The sequence below is a fragment of the Chaetura pelagica genome, unplaced genomic scaffold (genome assembly GCF_000747805.2).
Source record: "Chaetura pelagica isolate M959 unplaced genomic scaffold, ChaPel_1.0 scaffold386, whole genome shotgun sequence".
Classification (NCBI taxonomy): Eukaryota; Metazoa; Chordata; class Aves; order Apodiformes; family Apodidae; genus Chaetura; species Chaetura pelagica.
The window spans coordinates 3,276,284-3,301,259 of record NW_009953703.1 but is presented as its reverse complement, the minus strand read 5'-3'; the positions used below and the strand labels follow the sequence as shown (position 1 = coordinate 3,301,259).

The 24,976-nt window shown below is 37.8% G+C and overlaps 1 protein-coding gene across 1 annotated transcript in view; it reads right to left on the bottom strand.

The window, feature by feature from the left end:
• NCKAP5 (NCK-associated protein 5) overlaps positions 1-24,976 on the bottom strand; it is a 337,214-nt gene that overhangs the window by 41,026 nt on the left and 271,212 nt on the right. The window contains exons 10-12 of the mRNA XM_010000398.1: positions 6,748-6,852; positions 3,423-3,614; positions 6-2,927 (exon numbers count right to left, since the gene is read on the bottom strand). Of these exons, the coding sequence (XP_009998700.1) occupies positions 6-2,927; positions 3,423-3,614; positions 6,748-6,852 (3,219 nt within the window). The remainder of the gene's footprint in view (positions 1-5; positions 2,928-3,422; positions 3,615-6,747; positions 6,853-24,976) is intronic.

Here is a 24,976-nt window from a genome sequence, read left to right as displayed (position 1 = left end):
CCTGCTGATCCAGGAATGGCCTTGATTTGAAGTCCTTCCATGGCAGAGTTCTGCCTTGTTAGAGAATTTCCTCTATCAGAAGTGTTTGTAATAATCTGAGTCCGTACTTTTCCAAGACCTTCTGTCACAGGGCCAGATGGCTTTTCCCCTGTATGAATGCTAAAGCTCTGGCTACGAGCTTTTGCTCCATTCATGCCCAGAGCTGGCTTCAAGGGCGACTTGTTGCTAGAAGAAACAGATCTCTTAACTAATTTGTTTTCTAATCCATCTACTCTGTCTACCACCAAGTTGCAGTTTTCATGTGAATGAGGTGATGCTGTATCCATACTAAGTCCCACAGTAACATTATTTTTTACTTCAGTGTCAGATGTAGAGTCTTTTAATTCAGCACGCATTGCACCTCTAGTGGTTACGCTTACAGATTCATTTTGCTTGTGCTTACTTGAACTCACATTACTTTTGGAAGCTGCATTTATACTGTCTTTTTCCTGCTTCCCTGGTACAGTAGAGCTCTTTCGGAGTAGTTGGGGAGATTTAACAAATAATTTCAGTCCTACAGGGAGACGGGTTTTCATTGCTTTCTCATTAGAGTTCTGGGTAGCATGTGCAGTGTCACTACCATGAAACAGTGTTGAAAACGTAGAATTGTTTACCTGAGATAGCAAAGGCTCACTTGTGCTTGTGGTATGACACTGAGGAGTTGCAGGGAGAATAGCTGACATCTTTTGTGGCTGATCCACCCCACTGTCACTGGAAATATCTTTTTTGCTGGAATAGATGTCTTGTGAAGAAATTGCTTCCAAGGATGGACAACCCAGAGAAAAGGACCTAGCTTTTTGGAAATCTGTGTTGGAAAATTCACGATTCCTGTGGAGACCCCGCTGATTAGGGTTTTTTGGGCAGACTTGCTTTGTGGAAGCTTTGGAAAGTACTTGGCATGCACTGTGGGGTTGCTGAGATGTGCATTTATTTTGCATAATTGCTTCTGCATTTTCTTGAAGGTAAGATAATTCAATTTTGGCCCCAGAAGATACATTTTTTGCTTGCATTTCATTACTAGATTGATTATGAAAGCCAGAGTTCACACATCCTTTTATTGGTGATGATTTCAGTATGCTTTTTGCTGTTTCACTGGGACCAGCTCCTCCTAACCTTACCACTACAGGAGGTGCCTGAGCATAATTAGGCCGAATCAACAGGGATGTTGACCTCCCTGGAGGAAGGGGTGGGGATGGTGATTGGACTTCTACAGTTGCTAAATCACAATGAAGGTCTCTGGTTGGAGGTTCTCCATAGTCACTGGGCTCTATAAGGTGCTGAGGCAACAGTGGTGATGCTGGATTCTGGCTTTTTGGATACTTTGACCCATCTCCTCTATCTGGACGTTTCAAGCCAGGCAGAACATGGGCAGGGGACTTTGGAACCTGGAGATCAACTTTTGAGTCAAAATTATGAGGCGGACTTTGTGCCTTTTTGAATCTTGAAAGCTTTACAGGTGGCAGAGTGGGTGATTTTTCAAGGGTTGCAGGGCCCACTGGTTGAGCTACAGGTGTCTCCTCACTCTCAGTCATCGCTGACTTTTGTGGAGAAAATTTACCTCTGCTGGGTATTTTAGTCAAGCTTGGCTTTTGATTGACTCCTGCATGCACAGTGGAGGCTGAATTGGCCTTGTGTGATACATCACACGCTGGCTTCACTAGTTTTTGTCGTGGCATATTTTGCAGTGTTGCTCTTCCACAGTTTGAAGATTCACTGGAGGTCATGGGGACAACTGTATTTTTATTCCCTGTATTATCTTCAAGAGTCTGTTTATCAGTTTCATCTTCAGGTCTTTCTAAAGCAGTGCAGTTTCTAGTCCTGGTTCCTGTCTGCAAATCAGTTATTCCCTGAGGTATAAGTTCAGTATATTCTGCACTGGACCTAGTTTGTGGCTGGTTGATTGAAATTTCATTTCTTATTACAGTGACAACTCCAGTTTGATGTGAGCTGAATTCAATAGGTTCTCCATCCTCAGCATCAAATATGACGGTAATGCACTCTTCAGAAGAGGTCTTTTTTATAACCTTTTGTTGTTTAATGAAGTTACATGTCTTTGGCCTAATGTCTGAGTGAGCAGATACCTGTTTTTCCTCTTTGTCAGTAGATACAAACTGAGAATTCTCTGTGACTTTGAGCATGTCAGAGGTCCTTGTGTACTTCTCAGTAAAAGGAGTTGCTAATAAATCTGATGGACTTTTCTCATCACTGCTTTCTATATGCAATTCATCCAAGGCCTCATTGTCATCAGTATCTGAAAGCTGAAAATTAAGCTCCTTCCAGCCATTAGCATGGCTTTGATTGAACTGTAACTCAGGCAGCTTTGCTCTGGCACACGATTTTACTTCTGCCTGAAAGCCGCTGACAAAACTAGTCAACTTTTCAGGTCTTTCCTTTGAATTAAAATATGAACTTCTTTCTGGCAAGGGTTTCCTATTAGGATCCCAGTCAAAGAGACTGTCAGAAATGCTGTGAGTTAATTTGTTACAAGGGGTCCTGGAGTCTTTGCTTGGTAACTCCTGCAGCAACAGTGAGGATGAAGAGTCATCATCTGCATCGTCATGTGAATCTGAATCATAGGAGAAAGTTTTATTGTGTTCAATGCAAATACTTCCCACTTCCATTGGCTTACAATGAGTCTGCTCATTGTGGCTGCCACATTTAACTCCAGGGGAATATATTCCTTCATTAGAGTTCATGCAATCTTTGTAGCCCCATTTTGATATTACTGAAGGTGATTCAAGTAATATTTTTTGCTTCTGTAATTTCTTCAGTGCTTCCAAGATATGGTTTTCCTTGATACGAGTAGGAGGTAGATCATCTGCAGGACTTGAGAGGTTGCTTGGGAGTGAAGAACCAATGCTTATTCTTTTATCCCAGCTCACGGATGACTGTTAAAACAAAATAAAACTTACATTTACTCACAAGTGCACTTGATGAAAAGTGTTACCATTTTAGTAACGAGATTTAGGAGTTGCATAGGGCATTACATTTTATCCATTGCTATTAATAGCAATGTTACTTTTTAATAAAGGATTTCACAGTGGTGTGAAGGCTGCAGTGAATTTAAAGCCTGTAGGAAGAACAATACAAATGAAAGGATTAAGATAAAGAAGAAGAACAATTTGAATTGTGAAAGACAGAATAAATGCCAGAATGAGGAAACTGGGAGCAACTTGGAGTGAGCAAGGAATTGTACAAAAAAAGTTATAAGGGAGGAGAGAGAGACATTGGAGAGAGAATCTGTACTGAGTTTTGGAGCAACAGTTTAAAATATAAAACAGAGTAGAAAGTGGGAACAAAAAATTTTAAATAAGCAACTTTTCAATTATTCTTGTTTTGGATTAATTTAAGCCTAATAAAGGAAGAAAATTAATTTGATTTACCCTTTTGCTGCATGTCTTTCCATCATTCCAAGTGTGGGAGGAACCACTGGAATATTCACTGCAAGCACTTGAGAGGGAGAGTTCACTGCTACTGCAGCTGCTCCGGGGATACAGGCGGCAAGCACCTGTCATGTTTAATTGACTCTGGCATTTCAAGACAGGTATACTGGATTTCACATTCTGCTGGCATTCCTAAAATATGAGAAGAAACAGAACTATTTTATGGGTGGAGAAAAATCATTTAACTTCCCCTTGATTAAGAAGGAGAAGGAAAAAGGAAATGAACAAGTTACACCTTCCTGATACACCATTAGCACCTGGTGAATTTAATACAGAGAACTAAATAAAAAATTGCTAATATTTTCGTTTGCTGAGAGAAAAAATCCACAGTCCCCCATGTTTTCTTCTTTAGAACCAGTATTCTGCTCTTCTTTTGCCAAAGATTATTCTGAGTCTATTTGAATTATGCTTTGTGCATAAGCAGCGAGCTCCAGTAAGAGACAGGAAACAAAGTTATAAGAATACAAGTACATCTTGACAACTGCATTATAGCCCTACAATGTAACAGATGAGGCTGTACACTCTGGACAAGGTAAATTAATTTAGTATCCCAACCAGAATGTCCACTGAGAATGGAATCTCTCCATTACAGTCTAATTTTGGTTTCCTATCTAGTTCAAAGCTTTGTCTAAGAAACTCTCTGACGTAGGACAATCCATCTTTCTGTCGCTCCCAGACAGCTGAAGCCTCTTGCTTATGCAATTTATTGACACTTTATGGCTGCCTTTAGTACTTGTGCAGTTATCGCCTCTCTCCAAATGCAATTTCAGCTGACTGTGACTAAGTGCCAGCTTTGAGGAAGAGAGTAATGAAGAGCAGATAGCACTTTAGGTAAAATATTAAACCTCTGTAGGAGTATCTAGGATGCCTTTAATTTGTTTTCAAACTAATACTCTTGTGCTTAACAGTGTTAGAGGTTCTTTAATGTTAAGTGCCTCCACCATTCTGTTATGCTGTTCTCCAGTTTCCTTACAGAATCAGACATCTTTTTAATTAGCAGGAACACTAGACAGAGTGACACGACTGTGTTTCATAGAACTTAGCTTTGGATTTCATTAAGGCAAGCTCAAGGGTATTTATTAATTTTTGTACATAGGTATGCCCCAAATTAATTTTGCTTAGAGGAAAATTTTCTCTTTATATTCAGGAAGACATAAGAAATCTGAAGTTATAGAATTCACAAAGCAATCATCAAAACTTTATATGCAGTAGACACAGCTTCTTCATGCAAATGTCTGGAAAAATGCTCAGTTTGCAGGCACTTCTCATACAATAACATGTTTGTTGGCCTTCTGCTAATGTCTTCCATTTCTTCCTCCATGTCCTCCCATTTACTACTACTAGGATTGAACCTTTTTTCAGTTAAATGGGAGAGAGCAGAAATTTTACTGCTGAGGAGTTCATCAGTACAGCTGTTCATTGCTCAACTGACATAATAATGTTCTGTTTTTGACAAACGTAACTACAGGGCAAATCATTATTCTCTGTCACAGGCAAAACCCATGAATGGGAAAACCATTTAGAGGTAGCAAGAGCACATTTCACCTCTAGGAGTTATTGGTACATGTTCTCCTAGGAAGTCAATGGATGCAGGAGGAATAGCTTTTAAATCCATTGGCTCTGGGAAGAATACATCTTTCAGCATCAGAGGCAGGCTGATGCCTGTGTTTTTGGCTCTGAAACAAGACTTTCTTGCTTTGTTGAGACAAACTACTCTTTATTTCTCACATTGTAGTTCCCATGGGAGACCCTCTGCCATCAGCTTCCCCAGCTATGACGGTGTCATTCCCTGTAAGGTTGGCTGTATAGAGGCCATGACAGCATCTGCTTCTTCTGGCTGTTTCATTGCCTTTCAGCTGTGGCATTGGGAAAACATGTCATGTCAAATTTCTGCTCTTTACACTAGGCTACAGCCCAGTCATCATAGTGTTTAAGCAAAGGATGCCTGTAAAATCCTTTCTTGTAAGAGTCTCCTGTAGGAGAAAAGAGGAGATCACAGCATGCTGACAAGTACTGCCTTCCCTCCCTGCCATCTTCAGTTAGTCTGAGAGCCTTTCCATACCCTCACTTTGCTTCCTCTGCCCTAAAGAGAGGAGAAAGGCATTTGGTCCTACAGATTTAGCAATGGGAAAAATACAGATACCTAAGCAAAGCAAAACAACAGTATATTACTGTAATCATCTTTATTGTTTAAAAGATGAGAAAATGCACAAAAACCATCATGCCATTACAGCTTTTGAAGGAGGACATCTACCCAATTTCTAGATGGCATTCGGATCACTAAAGAGACAACTGATTATTTTCCTGCCATTTCCTTTTATTCCCTAAATTATCTGAGAAAGTACTTTGAATAGTATGTTTATGATGCATTTATTAAAGATATTTAGCTTGCATATGGGACTATTAACTCACATGGTGAAATTTTAATTTCTTGTATTCATGACTCTTAAGTCGTTAACTTGAACAAAATTAGAGTTAAAAGGCCCAGATGGTAGTATTACAATTTAAATACATATTTTTTCACTAGAAATCACAGAAAATTGAAAGACTCAGGCTACTGAAGACACAAAACTCTGTATGAGAAAAATCTGACCTGAAGGTTCAATTACATATAACACAAAGGGTCATTAGCATTTTTGTGATCCTTTGGAACAATGCCTTTTTATCAAAGTGTGTCTTAAAAAGGAGATTACATTTTTGTTGACACTACTATACTTCAAGATCAAAGGCACACACAGGTTTCATGTTCTGTTCTTGTCCTCTTTGTTTCCCTCCACCTTTATGTGACTTTTGTTTTTAGGCTACTTTTCTCTTTGACAATGAAACATGAAAGCCATGCTGGCTAATGTTTTGCCAAATAAGCACAAAGCTAAGCCCATCTGAAAAAAAAAAAGCAGAGCCCATGAATTTTTAAAAGTTCATACATAATATATCATAAAAGTAGAATGAATAATACGGTGTATGGGCTTTAATAAAAAGCTCCTTGACCATTTCTCAGAGGTTTTGAGATGTAATCAATACTCAAAAAGGTATATTGGGGACATTGCTAAGATTTGCGCTTTTTTTGCAGAGAGTGACACTATCTGCTTACTATATCAACTGAGGATACAATATTGAACTCCAGACAACAGAAGGAAGAAGTATTGTTATCTGCCTCAACAGTGTTTCAATCCAGAGATCAGCCTCCTGGCTCGTCCCGACATTGGACTTGAGAAGAAAAAGGAGGGCTCCAAATAAGGGGTACAAGGACAGCACAAAAACTCACATGAATCTGTGCATCAGCAGCTCGAGAGTGCATCAGGCTTCTGTTCCTTTCTACTTCTGAGAGCAAATCCCCAGATGAGAGGTCTAGGATGCGCGAATGGAGTTTCTGGGGGGAGCAGAAGGGAATGAGCAAAGAATAAGCATTTCTCAAATACGTGGCAGATCAGCATTTTTAAAATTCCAAACTCTGCTTCTAAATTTCAAGGGAAATGAAGACCCTGAGGTAAAAGAGGATTTGTCTTAATTTGAAATATTGCTCTTTGTGCTTACTTTGTCCAAGACTTCCTGTCTGCAGAACAGATCATTCTTCATCCAAAACAAACTCTAGTTTTCCTTCTAGTCACTGTTTTGCAACTTATCACTGCTTCACATGCAACAAAGACAAATGAACATGAGTCCCACCGTTACCCATAGAGTTTGACAGGTTTCAGAAAAAAAGCATAAAAATGAACGACAAAATTAACATTTCTAAATCAATCAACATGTTAATGTTATTTTATTTACGAGCTGTTACACCTTGAGTGAATGATTGCAAAAGTGACCCTGTTTTTAAAGAGCATTGATCTGCTGAAGGCCACCTTTGCACACATTTTAACTCAAAGTCACTAATGTCATCTGTTAGGAACAATTAATGTGAATAGAAAATAATTGCATCAGGGAACTAGGGACTCAGAGGATTTTGTGCATTAATATTCACATGCAGTTCGATTATATACACAGTTATTTTTTCAGCTTTGCGTGGAAGGATGGCTAAGCTTGTGCCTTTTCCTCCATGTTCACCTGTATGCTAATTACTAAGGTTTTCAGTGTGCATTAAGCAAAATTTGTTTTAACTGTAGTTTCAATAAAAACCATGATTTACGTGCATGCCTTGGCCAATGACTTCCAAGGAAGAAATATCTGCAGTCTTGTCAGTTATTGGACCAACACAGGCAGTATGGATCTGACTCACAGTCCACTGAAACAAATTAAAAAGGACAAAAAAAACCCCACCACAAACAAAAGGACTTTAATCAGGCTTTTTCCATTTTCCCATTAGTTCTCCAGGCTTGCAACCTAACAGACCACATCTACCCTTCCTCAGCACTGAGGTCCTCAGCTTGGAGGAACAAATGCTGTTGACCCTGCCAGGGTGCTTTGCCAGAGGGGCCCTGTGAAGGAGGCAAAATGTGGAGCCTTGTCAAGGCTGCATGAGTGGTCCATCTCCCTTTCCATCCAAAAAGCCTGGTCAAAGAGGGAAAAACAACCTATAGCCTTTCACACTGTGCGGTAGTAGGAATGGCAAGACAGTTCTTTGCATGTCTGAAACACCAGTCACATGGTATCTTATGCCCAGCTACTTCCCAGCCCACTCTCCTGGTACCCACTGCAGACATTCATCTGCTTGAGAACAAAACAGGTGGCCATTCCTACAGCCTCTGTCTGATATCTGCATGCTGTGCTTCAGGCATCTAGTCCAGACAATCTAGCAGTTAAAAAAACCCACAAACATTTAAAAAAAAAAAAAAAAAAAAGCTTGTGAGTAATGTCTCAAGAATTACATATTCCTCCAGGGCTCTTCAGGAGGTACTCTCTGTTGCAGAGAGATTATGGAAAACATTTTCAATGATCAATATTCTCTATAAAGATATTTTGTCCAATACATTGTTGAATAGATTAAAATGCTACAAGCCCTCAGCAGCCAATGCACTTTTTGTTATAAACATTAACCACATCCAGGCCATGTGATTTTTACCACCAGTGATGCCTATTGCCCTGTTACTCAGGGCACTTCTTAAAGTGTTACTACAAGAGTTACTGTCAGGTGTTTGTTCAAGATTTAAGAAAGAGGCCAAATGCTTTCCCAAACTCACAGTTTTAGTGACTTAGTATATGTGCTATTCTTGACAATAATTCCAACTGCATCATTGAACAACCAGAGAATTCCACTGTTTTCAAAACCAGAAGCCACTGATGATCCGAACAAGTTGTGTACTTGCACTTTGCAGAGGAATTAATTACTTTCTCCAGTGAAACCATTCACCTGATTTTTGCTTCCAGAGATGCCTTAGTGGAGGTTACTATGACCAGATATGTGCATTAGAGATGGTGACTGGGGTCATCCAAGATGGATGAACACTTATACTTGAACATTTATTTTATCAGGAAAAAAGTATCCTTGAAATAGTGCTTTAAGACTTTCACAGTTGTAAAGCTGTCTTCCCATTTTGCCAGCAAGGCATTTTAAATAATTAATTACTTAAATGGAAACATATATGCATCGTAGTGAGGGAAACTAAATGTACCCCTATAACATCATCCAATGGGATTAAGTGTGCTGCTTATTGCCCATACCAGATACAAGAGCAAAGTCCAACTGCAGCAGGCAGAAAACAAACAATTCTTGGCCAGTGGTAAGATGTAGCCCAACAGAGCAAGCTGTGAACAGCCCAGATTTATGGGTGTCCCTCCACAGTGGGTCAGAGACCAGAAGGGACTGGGCTGCACACGGGCCGTGCTGTGCTTGAATCATCTTTGCCAGAGTTAAACTCTATGACTCTATAAAACTGTAATAACAAAGGTGAATCAGCAGACTAAAATGATTAACAAAGAAGGAAAGTGTGTTCTCAAGATGCATAATGTGATTATATTTCTGTATCAAACAAAAGATCATCACATTGGGAATACTTCCCCCCACACATATGCAAATAAGCTAGCAGACACAATGACTAGCATTAACAAACAGCACAACAAGGTTTGAGATCGTTAATTAAATATAGGCACACAGCACTGAAGCAAGTCATCCAATTTCAAAAGAAAAATGATAAGAAAATTGGTTTTCTTTCATTTATTTTTTTCTTTTCCCTTCTCCATTTTCTAATTAAAAATGGGTAAAACTACTATTTGTTAAAAAAACCTCAGTAATGATTCATCAAAAATCAAGTAACAGACTGTGGTTACTATGTATCTTGATTACGATTTCTTCTCAGATACACAAAATGTACTGTGTCCTTTATGGTTATTTTCAGATGACAGTCACATAACTAGATCAAGGAGCTACTGCTGCCTTGAAAATTGTACAACATTAAAAATCCCTGTTGATGTTATCATGACACAATGCAACAAAAGGCAGGCCACAGCACAGAATGACCTCCACAGAAAAGATCACATCAGTTTAAATGAATAGTTAGATATGAATCTGAAGAGTCACGACTATAAATCCAAATCACCTGCCCCGTTTGCTTGTGCCCAACATAATGATATGAGGAAACAGGTCAATATTTGTACGTTATGGGGAACATCTGGGCCCCTCTGAAGACAAGAAACCATCAGAAGCACTGAACTGCAGAACAAAAAACCTGTATGAGCCAACTGTCTTGGAAATTACCCTGTGCTGAGTACTGCTGGGGCAGGTGCAGACTAGAAAGTTCATGGCATCTTAACAAGAGTGGATCTGTGTCCCTAAAGAATACGGGTGCTGAAAGGCAGAGAAGCCAGGGTAGAGCAGAGAGGGCCTCTCTGTGGTAGCCTGTGACCAGTAAAAGCTCCTCCTTTACCTGTGTACTGAAGAAGAAAAGGCTGTGCCCCTTGTGGCACAATGTCAAGATTAACTCACATTAAAAAAAATAAAAACAAAGTAATTGATAATTTAGGTGGAAACCTATTGTATCGAGTGCAATTGGAAATACAATTATCTGGCAGGCAGAGAATCAATCCATCAAACAGTAGGCCACTTCCTCCTCCCCTCAGCAGCGTCCTTATTAAGGCTTTCTAGGAAGATAAAAGAAGGCTACTACCTGCTGGCGTGAGGCAATATTACTGAGAGACTCCCCTAACTATTGTGTCTCTTTACTGTATCTGTGCAGAATTATCTATCAATTCCCTCTACTTTTTGAAATAAATGTCTAATCGCTTGCAGCATTGCCAGAACAATTTTCAATGAATTATGCCAAGCCATACATGGCTCTCCAATATTGGATCATTTAATTGCTATTAAATCAATCGGCTTTGCTTTTCTCACATGAGCCAAAGTTCATCATTCACAAGAAAGAAACTCTCTGTGTTCTAAGGAAATGTTTTCATCCTGGTGCTCTGTCCTAGAGCTGTAAATGTTCGTTTGGTGTGGGAGGCCTCCTCCCAACTCAGCTGCTATTTGGGGCATCACAAACCTGAAGAGGCTTACTCTGAATTGCTCTCCTCTATAACCTGACCACTGTAATGGGACTGGCAGGGATCACCTCTTCTGCTGCCTCCACACCATGCATTTTTAGTAATTCTCAGCACAAAAAAAAGATACCCCTTAAGACCACAGGCAGCAACACCACCACTCTGATTCTACCCTTGATATACTGGATAAGTTAAGTCACAGTAACTCCACGTAAAAATGTGCAAAAAAATGTGCAACACAAAAAGAATGCTGATCTGGTGATCTCTCTATAAGTGTGACCGAAGCTCATGAAAGACAAGAAACAGCTCTTTCTAGCTGACTATTTTTCACAATCATGTGACCTGGCTCACTCTTCCTGTTCCCTTGTTCATCTTCAGCTGTTATACCCATCAGAAGCTGACTGCAGCTATGAATTACTCACATCTAGGATGAATCTTAGTTTCAAAGGCCTTACAGAAATAGTACTCTGTACTCTGTTAGTACTCTGTTTCCATTACACCACAGGAGTTAGCACACCAGTAACAGAAAAAATATTATTAGATATGCAATTTATGTGGTATTAGTTTATACAGAAATATGGTATGTCATGAAACTAAATATTGATTTTTTAAGTCCTTAGATGCATTGCGGAGGGGATGTTCACCTGGAGATGAGAGAACATCCTTCACCTATTCCATCAGAAGTTATCTAGATTAAGAATATGCAGAATTCAAAGTATGAAGTGTGAACTTCTCATACACTAAGTACTCTGAAATAAAGGAGAGTGTTAAGTATAAGGAAAAAGCAATAATATCTCTGAAAGTAGAAACAGATTTTCTTTTACCGAAATCAGAGCTGGTAAAACATATGCTTTTGATGTACAGTAAATTCTGCTTTCTGAAGAGAGCAGAACAATTGGTTAACAGAAAACATCCAAATACAAAGCAAAAGTAAAAGCTGGAAAAAGATCCTTCCATTTTATTTAATTCTAATAATCACTAACATAGGAAATATACTTGCAATTGCATACTGTGCACATACAGCAATTCCTGATGCCTTATTGTATTACTGTTGTCATGAAAATAAAATTATCATATTTTTTTCAACTCTTGAAAGTTATATATTTGATAGAAAATTCAGAAATACATCCTACTTTCCAACTATTCACTTCTTATAAGCAGAACTTCATGGCCATTACTGTTTAACTTTGTAGTAAAAGAAAATTATTCAGTTCTCACACTGAGCACTTTCCACTAGTTAACCAGCTGGGTTAGGAACTTGCCTTCATCTTTCCAGCTGATTACTGCATGCAAAGAAAGGCAGCTTCCCAGTAGAGTTCTTGTGCATGGCACATGCCATCTCAAATGCCTTTTTATACCTATATCCTTCAGGGAAATTACAAGGACATCTCACAGTGGAAGTGGCCACGCTTTTTTCCTTCCAGTTCTCTAATAATTTGCTTGACAATCACCATTTATCCTAATAGTGTGAAGCTACTTCTGACTGTGGCTATTTCTTAAAAATATTTTAGACTAATGGAAGTCAGGCATTATGTGGCTCAGCTGCAGAATGCACTTTTCACCAGTATGGAATAAAGTCCCCTATGCACAATCATATTGCTGTATTTCTGCCTAGAAGTAAACAGTCAACAATGTGATTTTTTGGTGCCTGTTCTAGGAATAAAACATGGCCTTATTTTATAGGCTACAGAAGACCACCCATACTGATGGATGTCTCTCTAGATTTTCACAAGTTGTTAAAAAGAGATCAAACTTTGAAAGATGAGGAAATAAGATAATAACTGTTATTGCTGGGGGGTGGGGAAAGTTCAGAATTTTCAAAAGAAGAAACAATGGGTTCAGATACTAGCTTTTCTTGCTTTCAGCATCAGGGTAGTGTCCTCAGTTCATGTTCACTGCTAGTAACATGACAGCTTAAGAATTCTAGATTTATATATTTTGTTTATAAAATACTTACAAGTTTGACTCTATTAGATTATTTTGCCTTGAATATTTAGATTCATATGTTCACTTTTATAAGTATGACCAATTAATCTGTACCTGTGCATTTCCTCAAGCACTGAAATTTTGTATCAAGAAGCCATGGAAAAGAAAATGACAAAGGATCAGTGAAGCAGAGGAGCAAACAGGAGTTCACCACAGCTCTTTTCTGGTCCTATTCTTTTGCTGCTCATCCCTTCCAAGAGAAAGTGAATAAATCTCTGCAACATGGGGAATGGGAGTTAGTCACAGCAGACATCCAGGAGAACATGTTATGTGCAGTCAACTTGTTAGTAACTAACTGGGCCATGTTTAACCATCTACAGGATTTGGGCTAAGGATGGACTGAGAAGCTAACAGCCTTTGACTATTTACAATACTCTCCCCTTATCCAAAATAACTACATGCTTATCACTCTGTAGACCTCTAGAAGCTACTAATACACCTCCGTGCAGGCAAGAACAAAGACCTTCTGATTTTAAAGCTGATGCATCACATTAAGCTGCTTTTTTCTATTTCTCTGTTGCTACAGGTACCATTTCCAACAAACCAAGCTATTAATGAAGCTACCAGGTATTTGGCAAAAGCATGTAACATTAAAGCATGTAACACCAGGTATTTGGCAAAAGCATGTAACATTAAAAGTTCTGCAGCTCAGCCTGGAACAGGCAAAGCAAATCACAAATCTGATACCCCATTGTATCTAGTAAGAACATGTAAGTTGTCTTTGATATTAAATATTATGTTCTTTCTTCAGGTCTGTCTGAAAGGTTGACTAAATTAGTTGGCCCTGTATGTTGCTGCTGTATTGCAGGAGATTTACCACCATAGCTGGTTGAATTTATTTTTGGTGGGAGGAGGGTGTTAATACACAGTAAATTAACCCCAGGATAACTCTTGCAGCAGTATAAGCAAGGAGTTGGAGATGGTTATTTATTGGTCTTACCCACAGCTGTGTGAAACACAAGAAACAATCACAAATGTGCAGTATTGCTCAGTGGCAACAGGAGGAAGAGTTTTACATAAAATTAATATTAAAGGATTAACTGAAAAATACATTTCAGTAAGCTAAATTAGTTCTTGGTACAAAAAAAATGAAGCTTCCAGCTATTCCAGAAATTTCAAGTCGAGCAGATTTGAATTTTCCATTAATCTAATAAAAATGCTTCCACAGAAGCTCCAATTTTATATTTTCCATTTGGTTGTGGTTTTTTTTTCCTCCTACTAGGCTGACTTTCCCAAAAACCTAGAAAGCTTGTGATACAAAAAATGCTAGACATAAAACTCTAACCCATTATTAACAATGATGCGTCAGTTCTGCTGGCAAATCCTCCAGGCAAGTTTACTGAGACTTAACTGACAACATCCACGACAAAGTACAAGGGTATGGTATTACAAATGTTTGTATGGAAGATCAGGGTGCTAAAAATCCTGTTAACGAGACAAATCTGGTACAAAAAAATAAAACAAAGGTTTCACTTGCATCTGCTTCAGATTTTCCAGACTTGCTGCTCTTGGTATCTAGCCCCCCGGAGATGGCAAAACCCAGTGAATTAGATTCCAGAGTAACTCAGAAGGTTGAAAACTTATATCCTAGGATACAAACTGGGAATTATTAAGCAGACATTTGATGCATAAACATAAATAATATAATCTCTCTGTATGCTTTGGAGTGTTGACAAGACTAATGTAAGCCTAAAATTACTCCTGTTGCAAATTCCTTAGGCTTATTAATTTTAATAAATTGCTTTAAATAAAAGTTACACTGAAAGACACCAGGTAATCCTCACTGATCCTAGTTTTCACTTTATAACTCTATCAGTGTTTTCAAGCTCTGAGACTCCAAAGAGTTAGTTCTCATTTTAATAGCACTACTGTAGGTGTCTGTAAGTATTGCAGTAGTAATAAAATGAGCTAATTTAATATCTTAGGAAAAAGTATGCATGCAGTTCCCTGTGGTTTGTAATTACTGCAAAGTCAACGTTTACATCAATGACCTGGTAATAAGCTAGCCAGAATGTAAATAATTAATGAAATAAATGTTTTCAATGAGCTTGTGCTTGGAAGACTCCTTAGGAGTATGTTCAAAAAGCAGCTTAGTGAGAATTGTAGAAAAGTTGAACTTCTTAGTGTTACACAGTTGTATTTGTTTGTTGTTTTGTTAATTTGGCAAAAAACAGTAAACGCTTTTTTGTAAGTACATTTCTGTTGATCTAATACTAATTAACATGTTAATTCAACTTTGCTAAATGAGTGCCAACGTCATGTAGGTGCTAAGAATTATGGGAACACCAAAGAGTAAAAGCCAGAATCCTGGACATCCTGACACCTTCTCTTGTTTCATTACTCACAAATGAAACCAGTTTTCCTTAACATTTCAGCATGGTCAAAATCACTCTAAGAAACAACTTTATACTGAACTTCTGTAACAAGGAAGATCTATACCATTAGTATGTTATGGCATTTCCTACACATAATATCTGTGCTGTAGCAGTAAAAAGGTGGGCTGCTTTTTATTATTTTACTGTAGTTAAGAAATGCTTTAACATGAAAACACAGATGAAAAGTACTGATGGTTCAGTATCACTTATACAACAGGCACTGTGTTACTAATCCTTATCTGATTAAATGCTACTCACTAATTTCAACACACTGCTAAATTGCTGATACTGTGACAGTCTATGAAATTACTGGTAGCACAATGTAATTCTGGTCGTTGTTTTTGTGATTCCTACAGTTTAAAATTCATTTTCACATTCACTTTCTGCCTATGCCCCAAACTCATCTAAAGGAATTAGGCAGACCTCCGTACGATCTTGTTATTGACTTTTATGTTGATCAATGTTGGCTCTTACAGAATTGGAATCTACAGATCAATTCCCTTATTAGATTCGTTCTCAGTGCTGCCATGATCATTTTATCACAGAAGCTGCTGCCATCAACTGCTGCTTTATCACTTTATAATGGGATAAGCTGAAGCTTTCCTCTAGCATATAGTTGGAAATGAAAACTGCCTGAGCACTAAATATTTCTTTCACAGATTGTCACAAACATCCGTATTAGCTGCATATGGCTATTTTAAAGTCAATTTACCTAACTAGTAATAATTTTTGCTCACAAGAAAGGTCCAGTTCTCATGGTGGTAAAAAAAGGCTAACTCTGGAGACAACCCCAGATCTATTAATCACTTTCTTCCTTCTGAGTCTACGAGTCAGATAATAGAAAAAAATGAGCCTAAGAATGAAGATATGGCAGAAAAAACAAAACTATCTCAGAAGTGGTAAGTTGTATTATGCGAACACAAACACATATGCAAACACTCAAAAAGCACACACAAGAAATACACACACAGGTTTGTTGGAAGGGTTTGATCTGGTTTTGAAAATACGCAGGGCCATGGTAGTTTTGTAAGAATGGTGTTACAGCTCCCATTGAGAGGAGTTCACCACATTAATTTAAATCTCTGATAAAATAAATTAGCTTTTTTATTGCCAGGTTGAACTACAGGGCTATGATTGTTATGTATTGCTACAATCTAAGTCTTAATGGCATTTTAGCCCTGTGGTGGTCAAACAGAAACCATTTCAAACCTTCTAAAGGCTATTAAAACATGTGCAGATGTCTGGAAAATTAATACTATTATCTTACTCTAACCTTTTGCCTGTAGGAGGAAAAGGAGAGAGAAGGCTCAGGGAAGACATTTTAGATCAATACATGGCAGCTGAGGAGGTTGAAGTTCATTGGCTGTGAACAGGTGATTCAACTGAGCAGATTTATCCTTATTTGGATTTCATTGAAATAATTCATTTACTCAGAACAATAATTTCAGAGAGATGAGCATCTTTTTTACAGTCCTTCCTCGCTGCTGTTTCCCAAGGTCCAGCAAGCTAGACACTGGAAAGGTTCATTCATTTAAATGACATGAGCACGAATTTGTCAAAGGTTAATGTTGAACAAGTCATATTTTCCTTGCCTCACTATTATGCATGTAAAGGGTTTCTCCATCCCTTCAACTTTTCTGTATGTGTGTGTGTGTGTGTGTGCTGCAATATTGTTGAAATGTCAGATGGACTGAAAGAAGTAGGAGTAGGATTTCAAGAAATACTTTTATCATTAGTTTAAGGCTTTTAAATACACATTTTCTCTCCAACTCTAATGCATTTGTTTTTGGCTCTGACAGAATAATTTCAAATAAGAGACTTTTAAAGAAGGTTTTCTTTAATAACTGTATACAAAGTACTTTCTCTTTTTTCCTCAAAGCACTTACTCAAATCCCTTACGGTTTAGCAAGAATAATGGGGCAGATTCCCATTTGGGTAGAACTATTGACTCCGCTTCTTGTACTGAAATAAGAAGAATTTCTGCTAGGTCAGAAAATGTCCCATAGACTTCCCAAACTTCTGTTGCTTTCCAGAATTAAAGTTTCTAGAGGGTCACAGTGTGCATGTGTTGCATGTGTTGTGGTACTTAATTCTATTTCAATCAGTCTGGCCATGAAAGGCAAGAAATCCTACTAGGGGTGAAACACAGCTGAGGTGGGAGAACCAGCGCTGGTACCAAGAAGGAGGGTGCACCTTGCAGGACCATATGAGGATACAGACCTGCACTGTCCATGTCCATCTGCACCTTGCTCCTATTGCTGTAGCCAGGAGAAATACCAGGAAATGGAAAACAAAGAATGTCAGTCATTGTTCCTGGCTCAAACAGTGCTCTTGCAAGGGAAGGTTCAGTGCTCTGTAAGCACTATTTAGGACCTGGACTGGTCTTGGGGGTGCCAGGCCCTGCCATACAATGACATTGAAGAGAGGTCCCTCTCCCAGAAGCAGCCTGTCCTCAGGCTGGAAGCAGCTGTGTGCTCTACCTCTAGCACAGATGGCCAATAGCTGCAGACCCTTTGGGCAGCTGTTTGTGCTCAGAAGAGGCAGTGCCAGCACTTGATTAGGAATCTGTGCCCCTGTGAACTGTTTTTTTCACAGTAGATGTAAGTAGAGCTTAGGAGGTATTGTGTAGGAATATCCAAAGGGGCCAGCTCCCAGTTTAGCACCATGTAAGTAGCTGTATTTTTAGAAGACCTCACCACAATGCCTGAACACAAGTCTGGACCTGTGTGCATGAATGATCTAAAGACCCAAATTAAAGGTTAATTCCATTTGTTATTCCTCCATGAACTGGCAAAGACCAGTAACAGAGCTGAGAGCACCCATATTTCTAATTATTGCCAAGATCACCTAAGGACCATTTAGTGGAATAAGTTTAAGTGAGCCTCTAAAATACAGTGATCAGCTCTGATTTATGTTCACACTTACATCATCTATAATCCATAATAACTGTGCCGAGACCTGTACCAGTATCTACAGTACACAAAAAGTACACAAAGCTTGTGTAGAGAAAAAATGAATTAAGAGTAAGTAATAGGAAACTAAAAAAAAAAAAAAAAAAAAAAAAAAAAAAAAAAAAAAGAAACAGATGACAAACAGATGGAGCATTTCTGCTTTTAAAATATGACTGAATGGAAAAATTTAGGATATAAAGCACTATAAAATTTCGTAGTTAATCTCTGAATCTGTATACCAGAAAGATGAACTGAGGAGTGGGCGTATATTTAAGATTTTTAAAGCACTGATATTTATTCAAGATGCCATTACTTTGGTACTCTGGTCTCCATACTTGTTATGCAGTAAGATGGAGTTCAATTCATAATGTTGAAGATGCCCTTGTAACGCACACAGGACACAGACAAATCACTGCTACTCTCTGCACTCAGACATCAGTTAGTGACTAATGAAACACGGCTTGCTCACATCCAGAGGAAGAAACAAGCACAAATGCAGTGTAAAAATGCTAAAAATACAGAAAGACTCCAGTCTGTCAATATCACATTGTTAAAGATTTAATGACAAAGGTTAACTTTTCCTTTTAGCTTGTCCTTATCAGGAGAGATACCCATATGGTAATTTCACAGTTAAGGCACTAATGGACTCTTCAGTTTCACTGAGCACCTATGTGCTGATTTTATCTTGCAATACAGTATTTCACATTCTCAGCGAAGTCAACAGAGATTTTGTCAATAGTGTCACGGCCTTTGGATGAGGATCTGAATCTTACCAGTATCCAACCATCATTAAAGAAGATAGGTCATTTAGGAAACAAAGGAGAGCATTAGTAAAATTCAATACTAAAAGATGGGGTTGGTTCAGTAGGTGTTTTATGACTCATTATGAACAGCATTTCATTCTAATTACCACCCTTTTCTATGCACAGTATCCATAAAAGTATACAAACTATGAAGTGTATCACAGGAAAACTGATTTTTTCATAACAAATGCCAACCCAAAATACCTATCAAGCAATCTTATCTGCTATAAACCACTTCACATAATGTTATTTTGATTCATTTGATGGAATGTATAAACTAAAATTACTTGGAAATTACACTGACCTGAACAGCTTAAATGCTACACACATAAAATGTGTCATTATACTTAAAGAACAGCAACAAATCCACAATTATAAAGTAAAATATAAAAGAAGTATTAAATTTATTGAGTGTTATAACAGATTGAATTAATCCCTTAACTAGTGTGGTTTCATATACACACACTTTTGCAGTTATCCTTCATTTAAGCTTCAGTCTTAAGAAAATAAAAACAAACTACACACTTAGCTCCATTACTGCAATAAGAAGAAAATTACACATCTGTAATAATAATAATGGTTATATTTCTATACTGCTTTAGAATTTCAATAAATTCTCCCTTTACCACAACAAGAAGCAGCCCTCTAAATCTTTAAATCATTTAAGTTTATGCATTCTTTTAGTATTTCATTTGGGAGTTATGGAGTGTGAAATATGGACCATGATGAGAAATCTAGCACACCTGTTGTTTGAGCATATTGTATTTAAGCAGAGCTTGCAGTGGCTATTACTGTATTCCACTCTGAAATCCAAAGTGCAGACTTTAAAAGTTGACCTGATGACATGAACTTATACTTTCATATGTAACACATGGTTTCTACCCACTACATCACATACTGTAAGAACATTAGAACAAATCTATGCTAAGTTTTGCTACCAGAATGCCAGGGAGGAAGATTTTTCTATTTGGAAAGGAAACCTGAGGGCATGACTCTTGGCTTAAAGACACAAAATACATTATATATATATATATATATATATATGTATATGTATATGTATATGTATATGTATATATATAAAATTGTAAACTTCAAAACCTGAAACATAGAAGGCAAAAAAATGGATCTGTTGATCACACAAAACATAAACACACGAGTAACTCACCGAGTTTTCACAAAGTTCATAATGCAGAATAAAGGCTGCCTCTAACCAGCCTCTATACTTACTCTTGGCCATTTATAGAGGGATTTACATGATAAGTTGCTACTACAACTTGCTAATACACTCAGCAAACAGAAAAGGCTAAAATAGCATCTAATAGGTTATGCGTTATGGGTTAAATATAACTTCATGGAATAAAAGAGCATATCTTTTAAATGCTTATTTGAAGTTTGAAGTATAAGGCAAGTTTGGAAAGACAGACAGCAAGACTTTTTTATATTGTGAAACTTTCCCTTTTTTTTTTTTTCTTATTTCCATACTGAATGCACACAAAAATAGGAAAACCCATTAAAAACATTCTTGTACTTAATGAGTCTGCCACACTCTTGCTTAGGGTTTCAAATGCCATATTGGAATCCTGCCATCACGTGTATCATCACTGATAACAAAAATCTATACATAAAATAAAGATAAATCTATGGTTCACCCAGTGTTGGGTGCATATTTTTCTTTGTTTAAAAATGAGCAGTAAAGTCTTGCTTTTGTTGTTACGTCCTGTCACATCAGTACAGCCTCACAGTTTTCTTGACTTGTGCTTATTCTGAAATACTGTCTTCAGAGAAATGCCTAAGAATTTCTTTTAAACTTTAAAAATATTGCTCTCTTCAGTCAAAATTATTAATACCTCACCAGAGATCCCTTATGGCTTTCCTAAAGACTATTTTTTCACTTGATTTACTGTTTTTGGTGTGTCTGTGGCAATTCATTATCATTAGGATAATGGAAAACCCTCATTTTTAGATTTCTCGCCTGAAAATTACTTAAAATTTTATCACAAAATGTTACGTTTGTGTACCTATGGAAAGCCTTTCTGTGATTTTCTTTGGAACCTCTCAAGGCTAGTTAAAGTACCTGGACATAGGAAATTCTAGCAGTTGGGGGTAATTTTCTCTTACAAGCGTTCTCTTTCTCATCAGAACTACATGCCTAGTGAGCTTTAGTTAATATTTTCTTTCTGTTTGAGAGCAAATTGGTAAAAATGTAGATGGCAAATTAAGGGACAACAGTCTGATAAGAATGGAGGGTCAGCAAAATACAAATTACGGATGGAATGGACGGAATCAGGTCAGTTGGTCTAGCTCCGTCTTATAAAGGCACTGTTACTTACTGACCCTCCAGCTGTGCTTTGCTTTAGTTTTAAATGTTGTGAAGGATAAACCTCTGCCTCTCCTTTCACATACCATGCCACAGACCGTAAGAACTTTTTTTTTGATGTTCCTTTATCAGCCTGACTTAGATTTAGATCCAGCAAATAATTTTGGCAAATGTGTTTTAAGAATTAAATTTTTATAGTTTCTATAATCAGAAAAGAACGTGCCAGGGTTTCCCCATGTTACAGACTGGTGCTCTTTGAGGGACAAGAAAAGTCACCTCAGCCATTTCTCTCAAGGGATCTCACAAAGCTTCTTGGAGGTCTATACACTGTGGCTGTGATTTACATACTTACAAGCCTAAGCCCCTGTCACTAGAGATGGCCTGTAGAGAACCAGTGGTTTTCAGTGTGCTCCCAGAAATCTGCTTATCTCAGAGCCTCCTTCCAGAGCTGGCTGGATATCAAATATCAGCCTAATTCTTTCAGATACTATGCTGCTGCTGTTCATTCAAAACTAGAAGTCCTACAGCTTAACTTAAGGAGGTTAGATGGAGTTCCTTCGGAGGGGGCTATTTCCTTTCCTGCTCTCATCACTAACTTTGGTCACCGATTCATTTAAGCAGCAGGCTCTCGTGAACACTTTATTTCTGTAATGTTTCTTCAGCATATATTGGGAGCTGCAAACAGGGCAAGCAAGAAATATGGTTTATAATGTATTATTACATGCTGATGATTTAAGGAGATGAAATACAGAGATTCGAAGCTCTGTATTTCTGTCTTCTCAGAGGTGACTGGTGAGAGGACGTGATAGAAATAGAAAGTAGGTACCAGTTTACTGAGATAATGCAAGATTGGAAAGAATTACATCAGCATCTCCACAGGAAGAAAGGTTCCTTTACTTTGTTCTTGTTCCTTACTCTATCACTATTTTGATTTCTGATATACAGAAGTATTCTTACAATTTCTGACTGCTACAAGACCAGATGCTCCTTCTTGGAATAGGATCTTCAAGACAGCAATTGTCCTCCTTTGGTAGCCTTGGTCTGGAGAAAGTACCTCAGCAGGGTTATGGCTTGCAATCTTTTGAGAACTGTAGGTGCTCTACTGGCAATGTCATTCTTGGATAAAGTTTAACGTACAAGTTTAAACTTAATATATCTGAAATATGCTTTACATTTATGTGATTACTTTTTTGTGTGTTGATACAGCCCTTGACATTGTAATAATTTTTAAGCAGTCTTCTATTACTGCTGAAATGATTAGCAAGTCTGAAATTCCTTTCACCTTCGAGCCACCAGTCCTGATTCCTGAGTAAGTGAGTATCACTACAGACACTCTGACACTTGATTCATATTTATATGTTTGCCAAGAAAAAAAAGGACAGAGTTTGCTCTGGGGCTGGAACTTTTCAGAAGATTTGCAGATAAGACTATCTGATGGATACAAAGGAAGAAATGTGAAGTAAGAAAATAAGCAGGTCAACTGCAGGAGTTTCAAAACTTCAAACATAATTTGCTGATCTTAGTCTCAAGTCTGCCCGCTCCCTGAAGGGCCCAGAGGCACAAGGCAGGATGAGTAGCTGCTTCTGTTGGATGGGAATTATGCTGCTGCTCAGCATGCAACGATCGGGCTATTTAAATGTGCTTTGGACTGCTGACAAACTTTTTCTAAGTGTGATGATCTTTAGTTTTAATTTCAAACCCTCAGATACTTTATTTCTGAAATATTTACATATTTTGTATATTTGCTTGCTGTGAAGCAATGCAATTTCCCTTTCAATGTTCTGCACTGACATCATCATGTCTAAAGATGTGTGAACCAGAGGTCAGACTCTGAGGCCAGATATTCCATCTCCTTTTGTCAGGTGTTAGGACAACTAATTGTCTTTTTTTCTTCCCATATACAATAATGTCATTGGTGCAATTTACCCCTTCCTGCTAAGTTGTACAACTGTTTCCATCTAAGTATGTACAGCTACACTCTGTCTCATATGTTAGGGCATAGTTGTCAGGCTATTAAAAGAGCTAATGTCAACGCTTTTATAACTAGTTATTATTTAAATTGACCTTCTGAGCATTCAGTAGACTGTGATGTAGCATTCTAGACAAATTTTTAGACATAAAATTTAACAATCTGGATGGTCCATAAGTAATGGACTTTGCTAGAGAAACACAAGGAGAAAACAGATGCTTCAAGAATCCTCCCTGCTTTATTCTGGAGTTGCTAAAATAGAATTTTTACGATGGAAATAAAATGGCAATGAAAATAAAGCTTAGGATCAGAGATACTGTAAATCTTATTATTAGAATTACTATTTTATTCTTTCTCAACTCTGTAAGTTTTATTACTCATTTAATAAAATAAATCAGCTCAATAAATGTTGCTACTTGCCGCAATTTAACACATTTCATTGAATGATCCCTGCATGCTTTATGAAAAAACACACAAATGTGACAGCAAACTTCCCATGAAAGCAAGCTTTCATCCATGGGAAGAATTCAGCTAACAAGCCTTTATCCATGGGAAGAATTCAGCTAACAAACATGTGGAATTTATGTAAACAGAGGTACCCAATAGAAACAAATTACAGTGATATCTCTCAGCAGGCAAACCCTGACCCTTGTTACCCGCAGTAACTTTATAAAAGTCATCATTGTTGTAAAGGGGTATGTAACATCAGAATCAGGTTCAATGTCTAATGTTTAATATTTGCAGGCAGGAGTAGAAAAAGAGGGCTAACTAGAAGGAAAAACTCTGTGAAAAGATGTGTGTCTCAAGACTGAACAGCTCATACCTGATGAAGTTATGACAAGCCTGTGAGACAACATAGCTCAGAAGTTGAAAAACTTTGTAATTTGGTGATTTTAGAGTAGCCTAAAGTTTCTTTGAAGAAAATACCACATCATTTAGAAAAAAATAAGACAGAAATATAGTGATATTGACATTTACATTTACAAATACTTCATAGATGGTAAAGATGGCCATGGGCAAAGCAAAAGTGCTACATGTCATCTAAGGTTTCTTATTCCTACTGGTGTGTCCTGTATTTGGATTTATCTTGCCCCTTCAGCAACCTTCTGTATATCGCCTTCACAACTTTCCCTCTTCACTTCCAACCAGTTTCTCTCTACCCAATTTTAAATCTTAAGTCTTATTCCAAACCATTTCTGCCACTGTCCAATGAAATACAAGGTGGTGCACTGAAATGGAGTTCCTGGTTTTCATTTCCCAAACCTCTCTTGCCATGACAGGCAGATTTTAATCTCTTTTTAGCAATCACATTAACTGAAGAAAATGAAGGCTGCCTGGGCAGAAGTTACTCCTCTGTGCTACTTTTCAACTAGAACTATTGTTCTTCCTCAGAAGGTGCTGAGACACAAAGACTTTTCAAAGGCTTCTTCATTTTAAGAAGAGAGATTGACTGAACAAAATAAAATTCAAACAATTAAAACATAGGTGATCAGACTCCTCTTTATTTATCTATGCTAATACTGGCTCTGTAAAGCACACCCTGCAGCTAGAAAAAATATCCCCAGAAAGCAAGGGTAGCTCTTAAAACCTCCTACAATAAAAAAGAGGTGACAAAAACCCAAAAACCCCTGGAGTTACTTGAATTATCTTTTTCCTCCTTACATTTTGCATCAGCATTACTTA